The sequence below is a fragment of the Pithys albifrons genome, chromosome 21 (genome assembly GCF_047495875.1).
Source record: "Pithys albifrons albifrons isolate INPA30051 chromosome 21, PitAlb_v1, whole genome shotgun sequence".
Lineage (NCBI taxonomy): Eukaryota > Metazoa > Chordata > Aves > Passeriformes > Thamnophilidae > Pithys > Pithys albifrons.
In genome coordinates, this window is record NC_092478.1 from 8205087 (window position 1) to 8219379 (window position 14293).

The 14293-nt window shown below is 45.6% G+C and overlaps 1 protein-coding gene across 1 annotated transcript in view; it reads right to left on the minus strand.

Annotated features, from left to right (window-relative positions):
* CLTC (clathrin heavy chain) overlaps positions 1 to 14293 on the minus strand; it is a 30292-nt gene that overhangs the window by 4887 nt on the left and 11112 nt on the right. The window contains exons 5-30 of the mRNA XM_071575313.1: positions 14128 to 14241; positions 13550 to 13723; positions 12769 to 12966; positions 11906 to 12106; positions 11210 to 11362; positions 10817 to 10939; positions 10409 to 10546; positions 10141 to 10305; positions 9880 to 10060; positions 8974 to 9137; positions 7260 to 7385; positions 6699 to 6841; positions 6085 to 6319; positions 5623 to 5745; positions 5382 to 5527; positions 5037 to 5220; positions 4519 to 4711; positions 3908 to 4065; positions 3551 to 3715; positions 3329 to 3436; positions 3048 to 3215; positions 2732 to 2881; positions 2356 to 2487; positions 2093 to 2203; positions 1249 to 1419; positions 872 to 1093 (exon numbers count right to left, since the gene is read on the minus strand). Of these exons, the coding sequence (XP_071431414.1) occupies positions 872 to 1093; positions 1249 to 1419; positions 2093 to 2203; positions 2356 to 2487; positions 2732 to 2881; positions 3048 to 3215; positions 3329 to 3436; positions 3551 to 3715; positions 3908 to 4065; positions 4519 to 4711; positions 5037 to 5220; positions 5382 to 5527; positions 5623 to 5745; positions 6085 to 6319; positions 6699 to 6841; positions 7260 to 7385; positions 8974 to 9137; positions 9880 to 10060; positions 10141 to 10305; positions 10409 to 10546; positions 10817 to 10939; positions 11210 to 11362; positions 11906 to 12106; positions 12769 to 12966; positions 13550 to 13723; positions 14128 to 14241 (4146 nt within the window). The remainder of the gene's footprint in view (positions 1 to 871; positions 1094 to 1248; positions 1420 to 2092; positions 2204 to 2355; positions 2488 to 2731; positions 2882 to 3047; positions 3216 to 3328; positions 3437 to 3550; positions 3716 to 3907; positions 4066 to 4518; positions 4712 to 5036; positions 5221 to 5381; positions 5528 to 5622; positions 5746 to 6084; positions 6320 to 6698; positions 6842 to 7259; positions 7386 to 8973; positions 9138 to 9879; positions 10061 to 10140; positions 10306 to 10408; positions 10547 to 10816; positions 10940 to 11209; positions 11363 to 11905; positions 12107 to 12768; positions 12967 to 13549; positions 13724 to 14127; positions 14242 to 14293) is intronic.

Sequence of the window (14293 nt, forward strand, 5' to 3'; positions counted from 1 at the left end):
CTTGTTGCAGTGACCTCACAGCTGCACTACAGCCACACCCTGAGCCTTCAGCACATCAGGAATGTTCATCTTTAAGGATCCTGCTCCAAGACTGCTCCTCTCAACAGAGGCCTGGGGTGAGCCTGGCACAGCAGGCGCCTCTAGCACTGCCCAGACAGCCCCACCTCCCCCAAACCCAGCACTGAAGGAAGGGGACTGGCCACAGGACTGTTGAGTCCTGCCCTGACAGGGAACTGCCAGGCAAATCTCTGGACACAGAGGCACTTCATTAACTCGAGCTTGAGTCAAGCTTACACTTTCATGAAAAGAGTCTTAATCATTAAGGAATTTACACTTTAAAAGCTTCAGCTGGGCAAGTCTTGCTCGTGACAGCTGGATTTAACTCAAAACTGTTCAAGTGTTTACCAACTACCTCCCCCATCCTGAATCACTTCAAGTAAGAGCTGAGTCATAATTAGTGCCATTAGGTATCAGAGCCACATTTTAGAGTTAAATGCACAGCAAACAAGTTATGTCCAGGTCTATAAAGCCTTTTTAGTGCACAGTCTAGAATTTAGTTAAAGCTCGATCCCAGCTAGGATTCCTGACTGACACAGCATATGAAAAGCCTGAATCCTGGCACTACTTTAAGACACTGCCCATGGTCAGGGAAATACTACTGATGTAGGTTCTGTAGAGAGGGTGGAGCCTGCGAGTGTTTCAGTCTCTTAGAGGGCGAAGTCTCTCCCCAGATGGACTGAAAAGTAAGTGTGGACATGGACAGACAGACATTTGACAAAGCCCAAATCAATGTTAGTAGCAAGCAGACAGTCTCAAGGCATCACCACAGTGACTAACAAGCTTTTGGTGTTGGAGAAGCACCTGCTCTTACCTTGGTCAAGTATTCCTTCATGACCTGAATAAAGTATGGCATGGCAAAGTCCATAATGTTGTGCCTCCATGCTGTTTCCAAGACAACATCTGGCCTTAGGAGATCGTAGCAGGTGAAGAGACAAGCACCAAAGCATTCTCTCTTGTTCTCCTGCAAGAACCACTGCAGCAACTCTTCTGCCAACTCGGTATCTTTGGATTCTGAAGCATACTGCATTGCATCCTGCAACAGGAGAGAGCCTTTCAGCCCCAGGGGCCAGAGAGCACTGCATGTGGGGTTTAACCAAGCTTCAGCCTCCTGCTGACACTGCAGCCTTACTAGAAAGCCCTGGCCAAACAAGGCAGGTCTGCCAGGCCTGGTGTGGGTGGTGGCCTCACCTTATAGAGCCTGTCCTTCTTACAGAGCTCCACGCTCTGTTTCCAGCGGTTGTTCCCTTTGAAGAGATAGGCGGCGATCCTGCGGAACTCGATCAGTTCGTGTTTCTCCAAACGCTGGGCCAGAGAAATGTTGTCAAAGTTGTCATAAGCATCTATAGAAGTCCTAAGAGCCTGAGTAGAGCAGAAAAAAAGAGTTACTCACACCTCAAATGCACAACTGCATCCACAAAATGCAAACATTTTACATGCATCTTAGTTCTGCATTCCTGCTTCCAGGAGGATCAAGTATTCCACCCAGACCAGCAGAAATCCACAGTTTTTTCTTGGACAAGTATTTGACACACATGAAGTACATGTTATTTCAGCCAGCATTTTTCAGTAGTGGTTGCTGAGGTTAAGAGCCTCTCAATACCAGAGAGCTGTCCTCTGAAAACAGCAGAATAGACAGACATAACTGTTTGCCTCTTCTGGGAGTTCTTTCCTTGGCACCCACTGCCTTAAATAAAAGCTGCTCTGTCACACTCATAACACAGTAGCCAGTTTATCCCCAGTAGGAATGACACAAAAAGCTCCCAGAAAACCACCAGCAGTTCTCCACTTCATCCTTGGCTGGTCACCACGAATTCAATTTGAAGTGTCAAAGAGCATAAGCTTAAGGAACTCCACAGCAAGCAGGTGAAGACTACAGAAAACAAGAAAGAAACCTGTATTTCTAAACAGACTGAGAATAAGGTGAATCCTCAAGCAGAAGCCAGAGACTCAGGAATAGCCACTTCTAATGAAGCACATACAGCATTCAAGTAATCCCTGGTGCAGGTATTAACTGCTCCAAGACAAGACATACCTGGTAGTCTTCTTCAATAATGAAGAGGTTGTTCAGGGACTCATTCACTGATTTGTTGTTGTGATTTTGGACAGAGCGCAGGTAAGGCTTAACCAGGGGGAGCTGTTTAACCTGCAAGCAATCAGAGAGACACACTTAACCTTTTGTGAAAGTCTCAGCATCTTCCCTGTGAGACAGGGAAGTAGCTAAGCATTTTAAAATGCTATTACAGATCAATGCTTTCCCAACTGCAACTTCTTTGATTTGGAGAGTAGGAAAATTACCTTTGTGAAGAAGGTGACAGCACGAGTGTGGTCAAGCCGAGGGGACAACACCATCAGCAGATCGTTGAGCAGCAGAGGTTTAAATTCCAAATAGAACTGCACTGCCTTGTAATACAGCTCCACATTGGCCACCTAGAGATGAGCAGAGATGCACATTCAGAGCAGAAGTTTGATTGCAGCAAAATCCAAATGAAAGACTGACATAACTTTAGGTAAGTCTGCAAAACTGAGCCACTCCAGATTCATTCTCACCTCTGGAAATCTCTTTAGTTACTGTAGTTGACTTGCTTTGAAATTACGTTGCAATATCAAGAACTCTGTATTTCAAACAGAATGAAAGAAGACAACTGAAATCCACACACTAAGAAAGCAATACCTTAGTGATGATATCTTTGAACTGGCCCTCTTTCCAAGCATCTGTTGGGTGATTCATCATTGTGATTATGGCATTATCATACTCTTCATACTTATCATACAAGAACACCAGTTCAGCCCAGAGATGAGCTTGTTCTGCAGCTCTCAGAACCTAAGAAAAAGGCATAATTAGCAATATATGTTAAATGGAATTTCTATCAGTGTTCATCAGTGCTCAGCATTTATCAGTGCCATCAATCATCTCAAGAGCTGCTACTGCAAAAGGCAGAGTACAGACAGACGTGCTTTAAGCTGAATTTAAGGTCTCAGATACTCACCTTGGGGATGTTGACTCTGGACCAGAACAGCTCCAAGTGCTCCCTCATCTTCTGTGGCTTGAATTTGGAGTAGAGAATTGCTAGCTCTGTGAACATCCCCATGTGTGCTCGCTCAAGTCCAAGTGCTGCTTCCAACATGGTTATCAGCTCTTCGAAGTAGCCACGATCCTACAGGATACAGACAGCCATGCCACACTGGGAACCATCCTCACTCTGTAATGCCAGTTTTGAACAGAGTCGCCATGAAAGAACTGACTGTGCAGCAGGAGTCAGTTAATTACCTGGTAATAGTTGATTAGCTCCTCCAACTCATCCGCATGCACCACAATGTGCAGCCCACACATCTGAGCCAGCCGGAATTCTTTCCCGTCAACACACGCGAAGCAGACCTGGAATCAACGATTGTGTTACTGTTTATGACCCAGGCTCCTGAAGAGGTCACAGCTTTGAAGTCCTCTCCAAGGACCTCTGCAGACCCTCCAAACGCAGCCAGCCATGTTTACCTCCTTCCACGTGCGGGTGCTGTTTGCTTTCCGAGCGCCATCCACGGCTGCCTGGTACTCGCCCAGGTGCACCAAGGTGGAGGCCAGGCGGCCGAAGTTGGACACGTTGTTGTACAGCAGCTTGGCTGCCTCGTACATCTTCTCGTCGTAGCAGCGATCGCCCACCTGAGGGACACACAGCAGGTCACTCCCCCACACTTTCAGTCAGTGGCTTACATGAGGTGTGTGGCACTCGAGCCATTATCAAAAGGGAAATGTCTCTAAAGTCCAAGATCTACACACAGACCCAAAGAGACAGAAGTCCCAACACCCCTGGGGTCAGCAAGGCCAAAGGAAAACCAGGTCAGGCTCACTCACTTGCTGGATATGTGCATTGTTGGGTCCATTGATGAACTCCTCTAGCTCTGCCAGGCGGTTTGTTTTAGCAAGAGCAAAGATTAACTCTGTTTCCACATAGGATTCCCGGGCCTTCTTGCGTGCCATCTGGAGATACTTCACCAGTTCTTCCCAGTTTCCTATGGAAAGGAGTTCAGAATTTTTACTTCCCACCACTGAGGACACTTATGCCTAAGCTATACAATCAGCTCAACCTAGTTTGACATGAGTACTTCTACAGCTTTTCCCCAACAACCAAACCCAGCCCTCACACTGGTGTGTATTTCACACATATACATGAGACTAATAAAGTCACCTTGCAATGGGCCTAATTAAAATCCTGGTCTTTAACTTCACACCAAAACCTCCTGCTCTGACAGAAGTCTCCCACTAGCTTAAGAAGGTAGTTAAAAGACCACAGATCACCTACAAATGGAATACATTGCCTTTCCCCATTCTCATTTAGGGCAGTCTTTGAAGGACCAGGTTCCTCTACTTGCATCAATATACAGTTTTGGCAGAACTGCAGTTTGAGCAGACCAGGCCAAAGAGCTAAGCAACATCAACAGTAAAAAAATAAAACTTAATCATACCACTGGCATTAGCAGCTTGAACAACCTCCATGTATGAGGAAGGATCATCTGCTTTAATGTAGGAGTCAATGGCTTCCTTCACCATGCCCTTCTGGAGCTGTGCCTTGGCCAGCTGGCTCCACACCGCGGGCTCATTGCAGCGCTCCGCAAACTCATACGCGCGGTCCAGGTTCCCAATGTGCTCTATTAACACCTAAACATGGGATAAGCAAGATCAGCCACTACCATAAAAGCCAGTTTTAACAAGACACTGAGCTGTGTTTTATCTTAGTTTTTCAAGGAATCCACAGCTTTTAAAATAGGGCCTAACTATACACAACCCACACAGCGTGGGTGATTTTAGGCTTGGAAAGTTTCACTCAGAAGAGGGTTCAATAAACAACATTTGTTCTACTTCAAAAGACACTGAACAGCTTTGGTGATTTTGCTAATTGGTGAAGCCACGAGTCACCAGCCAAGTCCTTGTGTGGGGATGTACATGGCACAGGGAGTTCTTACAGCCTGAGGTTTTAGGGTACCTGCACAGCTGATGTGTTGACATCAAACTTCCTGAAGATAGCAAATGCCTCCTCGAAAAGCTCATTGCTGATAGCTATGTTGGCTATATCTGGGGCATCATAGTTATCCAGGCGGTTGATGTACTCCATGACTCGGGTCCGATCAGCCTTAATAGCTGTCAGGATGAGCAGGTTCTGCAGATTCCTGAATAGGGAAAGAAAACATTACTGCAGATCAAGCAACCATCAAGAAATGCCCTCTCCCCTCTGAAGAAGGTACTGGTTTATTTGCTGTTCCACATTACTTTAACACCTGCACCAGGCAGAGTTCCAAGTTTGCTTTGACTTGGTTTTGACTTTACACACCTGTGCTCACTGAACACAGAGTTATCAAGAACTATTTTCTCCAGCAGTTCAATAAGCTCATTGGGAAGATCTGCAGTCATGAAAGCCTTCACAGTAACAGAGACCTCCTCAGGGTCCTGGGTCTCTGACAGCGCAGTCTGGACAACCTGCAGGCAGAGTTAAGCCAGTGGCACATCAGCAAAGTCAGGCACTACAAGTCAGGGTGGGGCAGCAAAGGCCTGGAATGGCCTGTCAGTGGTACCTGGTCGATGAGGGGTCTCCTGTAAGGGTTGCTTTCCAGCAGCACACTGGCCCACAGCTCGGGGTCCTTACGGCGAACTAAGTAGCGGGAGAGACTCTTGAAGAGGGAGTTCTCATTGCACACCTGGGGAAAGGCACAGCCAGCTCAGAGTCAAGTCTCAGCTCTGGAGCCTGCAGTGGATAATTGTACTGTAACACTGAATAAACCTGCCCGAGAGGCTGACTAGAAATCTCAGGCCTTGATACTTCCATTAGACTCCCATTTCAGGACATGCAGGGGAGTCTCCCATTTCTCATTAAGCTGCAGAGGAGATGAAACAGCCACCTCCTATTCCAACAGAAACATGCAGTTCCCAGCTTAATACTACTTGGGAAATAAATGCTTTTGTGATAAACCTGAATACCTGTCCCCTGACACTCCTGTTAGAACTTAACCCAGGAGTCAGCCCCTTGGCATACATACATTAATAAGCTCCAAATCGCACTGTCCACGCTCATAAGCCACACAGGCCAGGTGAGGGTCCCTCTTCTCACAGTACTTGCCAACAACACGACTATCGTAGTACGGGTTCTCACGCAGGAACCTTTCGGGGTTGTTGTTGCTGTCAATGTATATTTTGGCCAGTGCATTGTGAGTCGCAGGCTCCTCACAGCCCTCATGAATTCTTGCTTCCAGCCAGGGCAGAAGCAGCTTCAGCCTAGAACGAAGTGATTTTCACATCAGAGAGGCTGAGTTAAAAGAGTATCCACTTGCACAATTTCTTCACTACAAAAGCCAGTCTTAGTGTAGGACAGTCAGGAACTAAAGCAGAGTTACAGTACTCTGTATTAACCTGCATTTTAGTTCATCAGTATAATGGTGTAACTGTCTGATACTATGAGCAACACCACATCCCAAAGACTCATTATCTGGAAGCTGCTAAGGGAGATCCCCACATCAGTAGAGGAGCAAAGCTCACCCAGTGGCAGCTTCTGGTTGTGTCAGTACCAGCTTTAGTTGTGTGATGAGGACATGATGGATGAGCAGTATAACACAGGCAGGCTGGGAGTGGTAAGAGACTTGTACAAGTTTAATACCTGTTTCTTTTCTCAACCTCTGCAACAAGCTCATCAGTTGAAAATTGACCTCTCACTACAAGGATAAGGTTCTTTATCACATCTTCAGAGCAATCCACATCAAGCAGTCCCCCAATAACCACTGGCAGACGGCTTGGGTTCACCTGCACAGGATCATGGAAAGAAGTCAGTTCTGCAAAAGCCTGAAAGTCAATTCTTCAGTCAGCAGATGTTCCCACTCCAGCTCAGTGGCTCCCTAATGCTCAGTTCCCACAGGAAGAGCTCCTGAGCAATCACCTGGTCCCTGCAGGAAGATGATCCTTCCCTCCAACCCCCAGAATGCTGGAAGTTAACACCAAAGCTATTCTACCAAGTCTTCCTCCTTCAAGTGGCACATCAGTGGGGGTTACTGCTCAACCTGACTGCAGAATAACTCACATCAGGGCTAATTTACAGGAGGCCACTAACAGGTACTTAAATGTAAGTCTCATGCATGAAGCTGTTTGCAGAATACTTAAACACGATGCCCACAGTTGGATATAATACTGGAAAGTGCCCCATTGAAGCCAAGTTGTAACTTACCTTCTGTACATAAATCTCAATGTATTTTTGGAGGTTATTTCTGTACAAATACAGCACCAGGTCATGGACAAAGTCAAAGCGATCGCACACAATGATGAGAGGCAACTGGTCAGTGAGTTTGGCTTCCTAGAAAGAGAAGAGCTTCAGTAATTTGGTTTTGCTCTTGGGCTTAAGCAGACAAATACAGTCACTTAAACTGTTAAAGCAGCTGAATTTGGAAAGCCGAAACTCAACAGTCAACCAAATAATGACAGCTTGTTGTTCAACTAATTGTTTGCCATATGTAGCAAAGTGGGAGTACTCACACCCACTTCAGGGCGTGGAGAGCAAGAAGTCTGCTGGAGTTTAACCCTGCTCCTTTGCATGGCAGAGGCTACAGGGTTTTACAACACAATACAACTATTACACGCCTAAACTAGAGAGAGTATTTTTAGTTGCCATTGGTGTTTGGTGTGCAGGATTAGCACTCTGGGATTTCAAAACAAATTTAACCACGACTAGATTAATTAAGCTGTGATTCATAATGTAAAACTGGTACACAGCATTGACTCCGAGTGCCATGTGCCTTGTGGTACCTCCCAGCTCTGGAGTTACGGAACTGTAAGAATCCAGCTTGCAGCAGTACTACTGAAATGGCTCATCACATCAGTTATCTAAAAGCATTCCAACTTTCAGCATAAGGTTACAATGGTTACAGTACAGAAGCTTAGTCTATGTGGCAGACAGTATTCCGGATGCATATTTCAGATCACTTATTCCAACATGCACATCCCAGAATATAATCCTACATAGAAATTACACTTAAGGACTTTACACAGGGAGGCCTGTACTGGGAGATTTACCTGGTACATGTCCTGCACATTCCAGACATGGAACAGCACAAAAAACAATAACTTTCATCAGGAATTTGACAGCTTGATAACATATCTTAGGTGGCTTGATCAAATTACATACCTTACACCTCTGTGACACCAGCTTAGTTTTATAGAATTCTCTTGTGAAGAGTTTTGCCATCTTCAGATATGATCAGCAAAATCTAAGACTATGCTATGTAACCAACACACATGAAGGCAGGAAATGTTCCCAGATAAAGTTTTCCCCTCCCACATGGTTTCTCAGGTATTTATAGTAGTCTTGGATTTGCAAGTAAGCTCAGCACTAAGACTACAGAATCTGAACTTTGAGCACACCATCTTTTCCTACTCTTCAGCAGTCTTTCAGCAATGCTCTGAACCCCAGCAGTAACATCAGTCAGCACCTCCTTATGGAGCCCAGAACTCCCATGAAGCATTTATGGAATTTATTGACACTATTAACTTGCTGTTTCTGTAGCTCAATTGATTACACTGTAAATAAGCATTACCAACTCATCTGGCATTATGGTGGTTCTCAACCTTCCACATAAATTGTCTGCTACTTTACAGCACACAGCTGTAACAAGCTCCAGGTGAGCTGGTGCAATTACTACATTTTAAGAGTTCAAGTCAGATTAGCCTTACTAAGAGTAGTGAGGAACTGATCTGACAGATTCTCCATTTTTCAGATAGTATTCCAGGCTCAGACTTTATTAGGAGGCACTGTCAACATGGTAGATACCTCTGGTTTAAGGAGACAGTTGGATCCTTAAGTGCAAAGGTCAAACTCATCTATTTAACACCATGTTGTATAAGAACCCCAAACAGGCCAAGACATTCCAGTGTTACCCAAACATTACCTTGAGGAAGTTTTTAACACGTTCAGGATCATAGCAGTTACTTTCCCTGCAGATTCTTTCCACTTCTTTAATCTGTCCTGTCTTGCATGCAGCTTGGATATACTTGAAGTGCACATCTGGATCCTGGCTGAAGTTTACAATAGAGCCCAGGAAATAAAACAAACCTGGAGAGAAACAATCAACATGTTATTCTGCTGGTCACATTGAGAAGTAACAAAAGCCCAAGTCCCAAAGGCTACACAAACTTAAGATGATCATTTTGGACAAAGGAAAAAGGTCAGAAGCTTCTTCAGTTTATGTTTTTGGGTTTTTCATAGCTCCAAGCTTTTTGTAGCATTTCAGAAGAACAAAATATGCAACTGAATGTTGGTGCCTCTCCTTAACAAGGAAATTTTAAGGTTTAGGTCAGGTTTCAAGACAGTTTTGAGGCCTAACTACTTCAAGTTCACTACAGCTTTCTGGATTTCAGCAGACAGACAGTCCTTCATACACACAAGCTCCTCTTGCAAAAGTACAAACTTGTTGGAAGAAATTTGAACTTAGAAGTTTTTGTGCACAGCCCAGGCCATGGAGAGGGAAACAGGGCCTCTGTATCCTTGAGCCTGCTTCAAGAAGAGCAGTAAACAAAAGATAGAATGCGGCAGCCGTTAGGAGAAGCAGGTAAACACACTGATACAGAAAGGCACAGTTTTGAGAAAAGCACCAATCCAGCTGGTAGCACGCCCCAGCCATTGACCAATGATATTCCTGTACTATTCATAGACTGAGAGAATATGTGATATGTGTGTGTGTAATGTAAACAATAAATTAAAGCACAGATCATACTCCTATGGAGGTTACATCGTGATTCTCGCGCCGGAACCTGGGGAGCTCAAAAAACCAACATTTCTTACTTTACAAACTCACCTTCAAAGCTCTTGAAGGACTCAAAGAGCTCGATAAGTGACTGTGTTGACAGCTGTTCGTGGTATTTTGAGGCTACCTGGACACAGATCTGCAGGTTCTGACGGATGTTCGCAGACAGCATTGCCCGCAGACACTCCAGAGAGTCCTCCACTGACAAGGACCCAAAATAATTCACTAACCACTGCAAAGACACAGAAGCCATTCAGACTCGATGAAAGCCATTATGAATGGCCTGTTTTTCCCAGCTGGAGGGTGCTGTACCTCAGGGTTGAGGAGGTGAGTGTGCACCACCGCCCGCTTGATGTCGTACAGGTCCGTGAAGTGCTCGAGCGCTCTCTGCAGCAAACCAGCCTTCTCGCACAGCTGCGCTATGTGAGCCCGGTCGTAGTGAGTAAACATTTGGTTTCCCAGAATGGCATCTGCAACCTAGAAGGAATATTGAAAATTCCACTTAGTTCCTGAGCCCTGTCACCAGTCTGTGGCACACCCAGCTGTGGCCAGGCCTGGTGCAGGGACTCTGAATACACACCTGAGGGGCGTGCATGAGGTTCATCTCAAGTAAACGTGTTTGCAGGGGACCTTCTGAGGGACGATTATTCTTCAGTGCATCCAGCAAGAAGGCTGTACATTGCTGAATTAAATTATATTCCATAAAGACATCCACAATCTGCAAAAAAAGAAAAAAAATTAGGCTTTTGTTTAAATATACTTCCAGTTTTTAACCAAAGTACCATCAAGAGCAGCTTCCAAAGCTAAACCATATTCTGACACTGCTCTAAGCTGTCATTTAGTGTTCTTAGAACTGGGCAAGAAACAGCATTGCCCCACTAAGGTAAATCCAAACACGTAGTTCCAAATCTTTCTCTGGTAAGAGGAGCCATACTCTTACCAATTTGATGCTTTGACCTCAACATTTCAGTGCAATGAAGTTATTTACCTGTGTTATATCTGCAAGAGGCTCTTCATCTTGAACAAGCATTTGTGCAAACTGCTGTCCTTGATCAGGGCTGATTCTCATTACATTCCTCAGCAAAAATATCCAATCTGGGGTATATCCAACCTGGAGAGAAGGAAGAACAAGAGCACACACCTTGTTAAACACAGAGCTCAGTAAAAGCTACTGTTAAGATTACACAAACCAGTCAGGAGTTCCTCTTTTGGAAAAGCCACATAGGAAAGCATGACAAGATTTAGGTTTGAAGCCCAGCAGTAATTATTCATAACAAACTTGAGGGCAGAGATTCCCCCCTCCAATTACTTTCAGCTACCTTGGAACATACACTAGTTATTCTTAAATACAGGTCAGATAAGGCAATTTAATTCCTCTCACCTTCTTAGCATACAAAACAATCTTCTGGACTTGTCCTGTTTCAGCAAAGCACTGGATGACTTTGTTTGGAACGTTGGCTCTCAGGTAGACACTAAGTGCTAGCGTAGGATCTACAGATTTCACAAGGTCTCCCAGCTCCTCTGAGCACTCCAGCTGTTCAGAGACATAAATACAGTCAGCCCACCCTGACAGTGCCATGCACTGCCACCTTCTTCCTCATTTATCCTCCTTTTGGACTTCTTTAAAAAAAAATTCAGGCCCAGCTTGACAGCCTTAGCCAACTGTTTCAGCAGTGACTGTTCCTCCTGCTGTCCTACAGGAGTCAAAAGCATTTTTAGAGCTAAAGAGAATGGTGACACATATCAGCATGTTTCTGGGGCTAATTACAGAAATGTAAGCACAGCTCAAAGCATATGCAATTCAGTATCCAAAGGAGTGCTTCGGGAAGAACAGCAGCAGCTCTGAGGCTCTCCACACACTCGCTGCACCCCGCTGTGATTTGAAGCAGAGCGAGTGAGGTGTCTGATCAATTCCCCTGCAGTGGTGAGTCACAGCTGTGGGCACAGCGAACACCTATTGCTCAGCTGTGTGATCACACCCTGCACTGAGCAGCTCCCAGCTCCTTCCTGGGGAGGTGAGGGAGCTGTCAAGCACTTCTGCCCCTCAGGGCTCCAAAGGTATGAACCGCCAGCTCACCTTATCCTCCTTCAGCCACTTCTCCAGGAGCTGCTTGCGGCCCTGCTGCAGCACCGGCCTGCAGAGCTCCAGGGACTCGTACTTGTTCAGCTGCCCCTGGTCCAGCAGGATGCCAAAGTACTGCAGCAGTGGGGAGGTCTGGCCTGGCTGCGCTGGCACGCTCTGGAACCGGCGGATGGTGTCCGGGGTGCGCAGGATTCCCTGCCAGACACACACACACACACTTTAGTTTCCTCTGCTGCTCTCCTGGCTTGGCAAGAGTTCCTCCAGAAAGCTGAGGGCAATGTCACTGTAGCTGTCACAAGCACTGCTATGTTGTGCCAGCCCAGAATGGCAGAAGCAATATGGCTGAACATCAGGTCGGGCACTGTCTGAGATGTTCTGGCAGAAATGTGCTATAGCAGCCCATTAGACTTGTTTCAGTAGCATGCAAATTTAAGTTCAGAATTAAGACATCCTTGTCCTTGCAAGCAAGTTCCTCTCATCTGAATTCAGTCTCTTAGTCTGTCCTTTTGATCCTGTTTCCAGGTGCAGCCTCAGCTAGAGGCTGTCTTTTCACAGACACTTTTTTCATCACCAGAGAAGTAAAGGTAAATACCAGAAACATTATGCCATGTAGCCATTACTTCATCAGTTATTCCTCTCCCCCTCTGTGGGCTTCACACAAGCTTTAAGACCCTCCAGCACACAATCACTACTCAGCACCCAATACACCTGTGAAGCACCTGTACACCAAGGACTACATTAGGGCAGGAGCAGCAACAAGAATCTGCTCTTGCCACTTAGGAAACTCAGTGAGCTTTCTGAAAGCAAGAAGCTCAAGCCAGAGGAGTTCAGTGCTGTTCTGAAACCCAGCCCATTACCTTTGGGGCATTGGCTGCCACTTTTGCTGCCTCTGAGTAGTTCCCTTGTGCAAAAAGTGCGTTGAATTTCCTGGCAAAGAGCTCCTCAGCCCCCGCCAGGTTGTTGCGCACGGCCATTCGCAGCGCCAGGTCGGGGTTCTGCAGCACGTTTGTGATGTAGGGGATGATGTTCTCCTCTTCCACACACACTGAGAGCACCTGAGGAACACCAAAGGAAACTTCCAGTTAGCCCAAAGATGAGAAGGAGCCAAGGGCTAAGTTAACTTCTAAAAGGCAAGTTAAGGCATACATGGAAAGCTTTTCATCCCTTGCTAGCTGCAGAGTCTTGCCAGTTTATTTAAGTAGTAAGCCTCTTAGAAAGAACCAGTACCAACCAACACTTGCATCAAACAGTCAGTTTAACTGAGCCATTTACAGAGGTCAAAAACACAGGGATAAAAGGAATCTTTCTAAAATCTGTACTCAGTGTCTTAAATAACCAATCCTACAGGATAACAAGTCTTCTGCTCCATGTTACCCACGCTCAACAAGCAACACCAATCAACCTGGTCTAAAGGCACAGCTGTACAATGTCAGTACACTTGTCTGAAGGGGTTAAGTTAGATGTGTATGGAGATACAGCAGCAAACTTATTTTGGGGCTCACAACACTGCCAGACCTCACATGTGCTGAACAGGGTTCAAAGTTAACACTTCTGGAAACTTTTAGACATGGGTGTGAACCCTGTATCTTTATGGGCCAGTGGGATTAGTTAAATGCTTTCCAGGCCAAGCTTCCTTACTTGTCCCTTCCTGTTGACTCCAATAATTCCAGCTGTTGCCTCGTGCTGTGCAGTAACAAATATGGTCTCTCCACTGATTCTGTTCATGTAGATACAGGTGCCAGTTTCCAGGTCATACAAGTGGATGTAGCCATACTTTGTTATGAGAAACACAACATCATGCTTGTCACTGATCTGCAAAACAGAAAGAGAGGAATCTAATTTGGTCCTGAATAAAAGAGTGAGTGCTTTTGAGACTCAGCAGACAGCTGGGCCATTTCAGGACAACCAGAAGTGCTGTTATATTTTTACACACTACTCGAGTACTGTCGCAGTAGAATGATGTTTGAAGAGGTTGAAAAGCAGTTAAAACAACATGGATATTTTTTCCACAAATAAGAACATGCTGCCTGTGACTGCAGCTTGTCTGTCCCTTCCCTTTATCACTACTGAATCAGAAGCAGCACACCAGTCACACCAGTTCAGGCCAACCCTCAGGCCAGCACACTGACCACCTGGCTCCCAGGGCTCTGTTACTGTCCATCCACCCAGAGAAGCCACAGAGCTGTTCTCATGCTCCTCTTTGCAGTCTGTCATACCTGCATGGCAACAGGAAAGTCACTCTGTGCTTCAGGAGGGAAGAAGACATCCACAGCTTTCTTTGGAAAGGGCTGATTCCCAGAAGGTGGTGTGCCAACTTCAATGATATGCAGCTGTGCAAGAGGTAACATCAGTCTCTTAGTTCTTGTATCTAATTTACTTAAC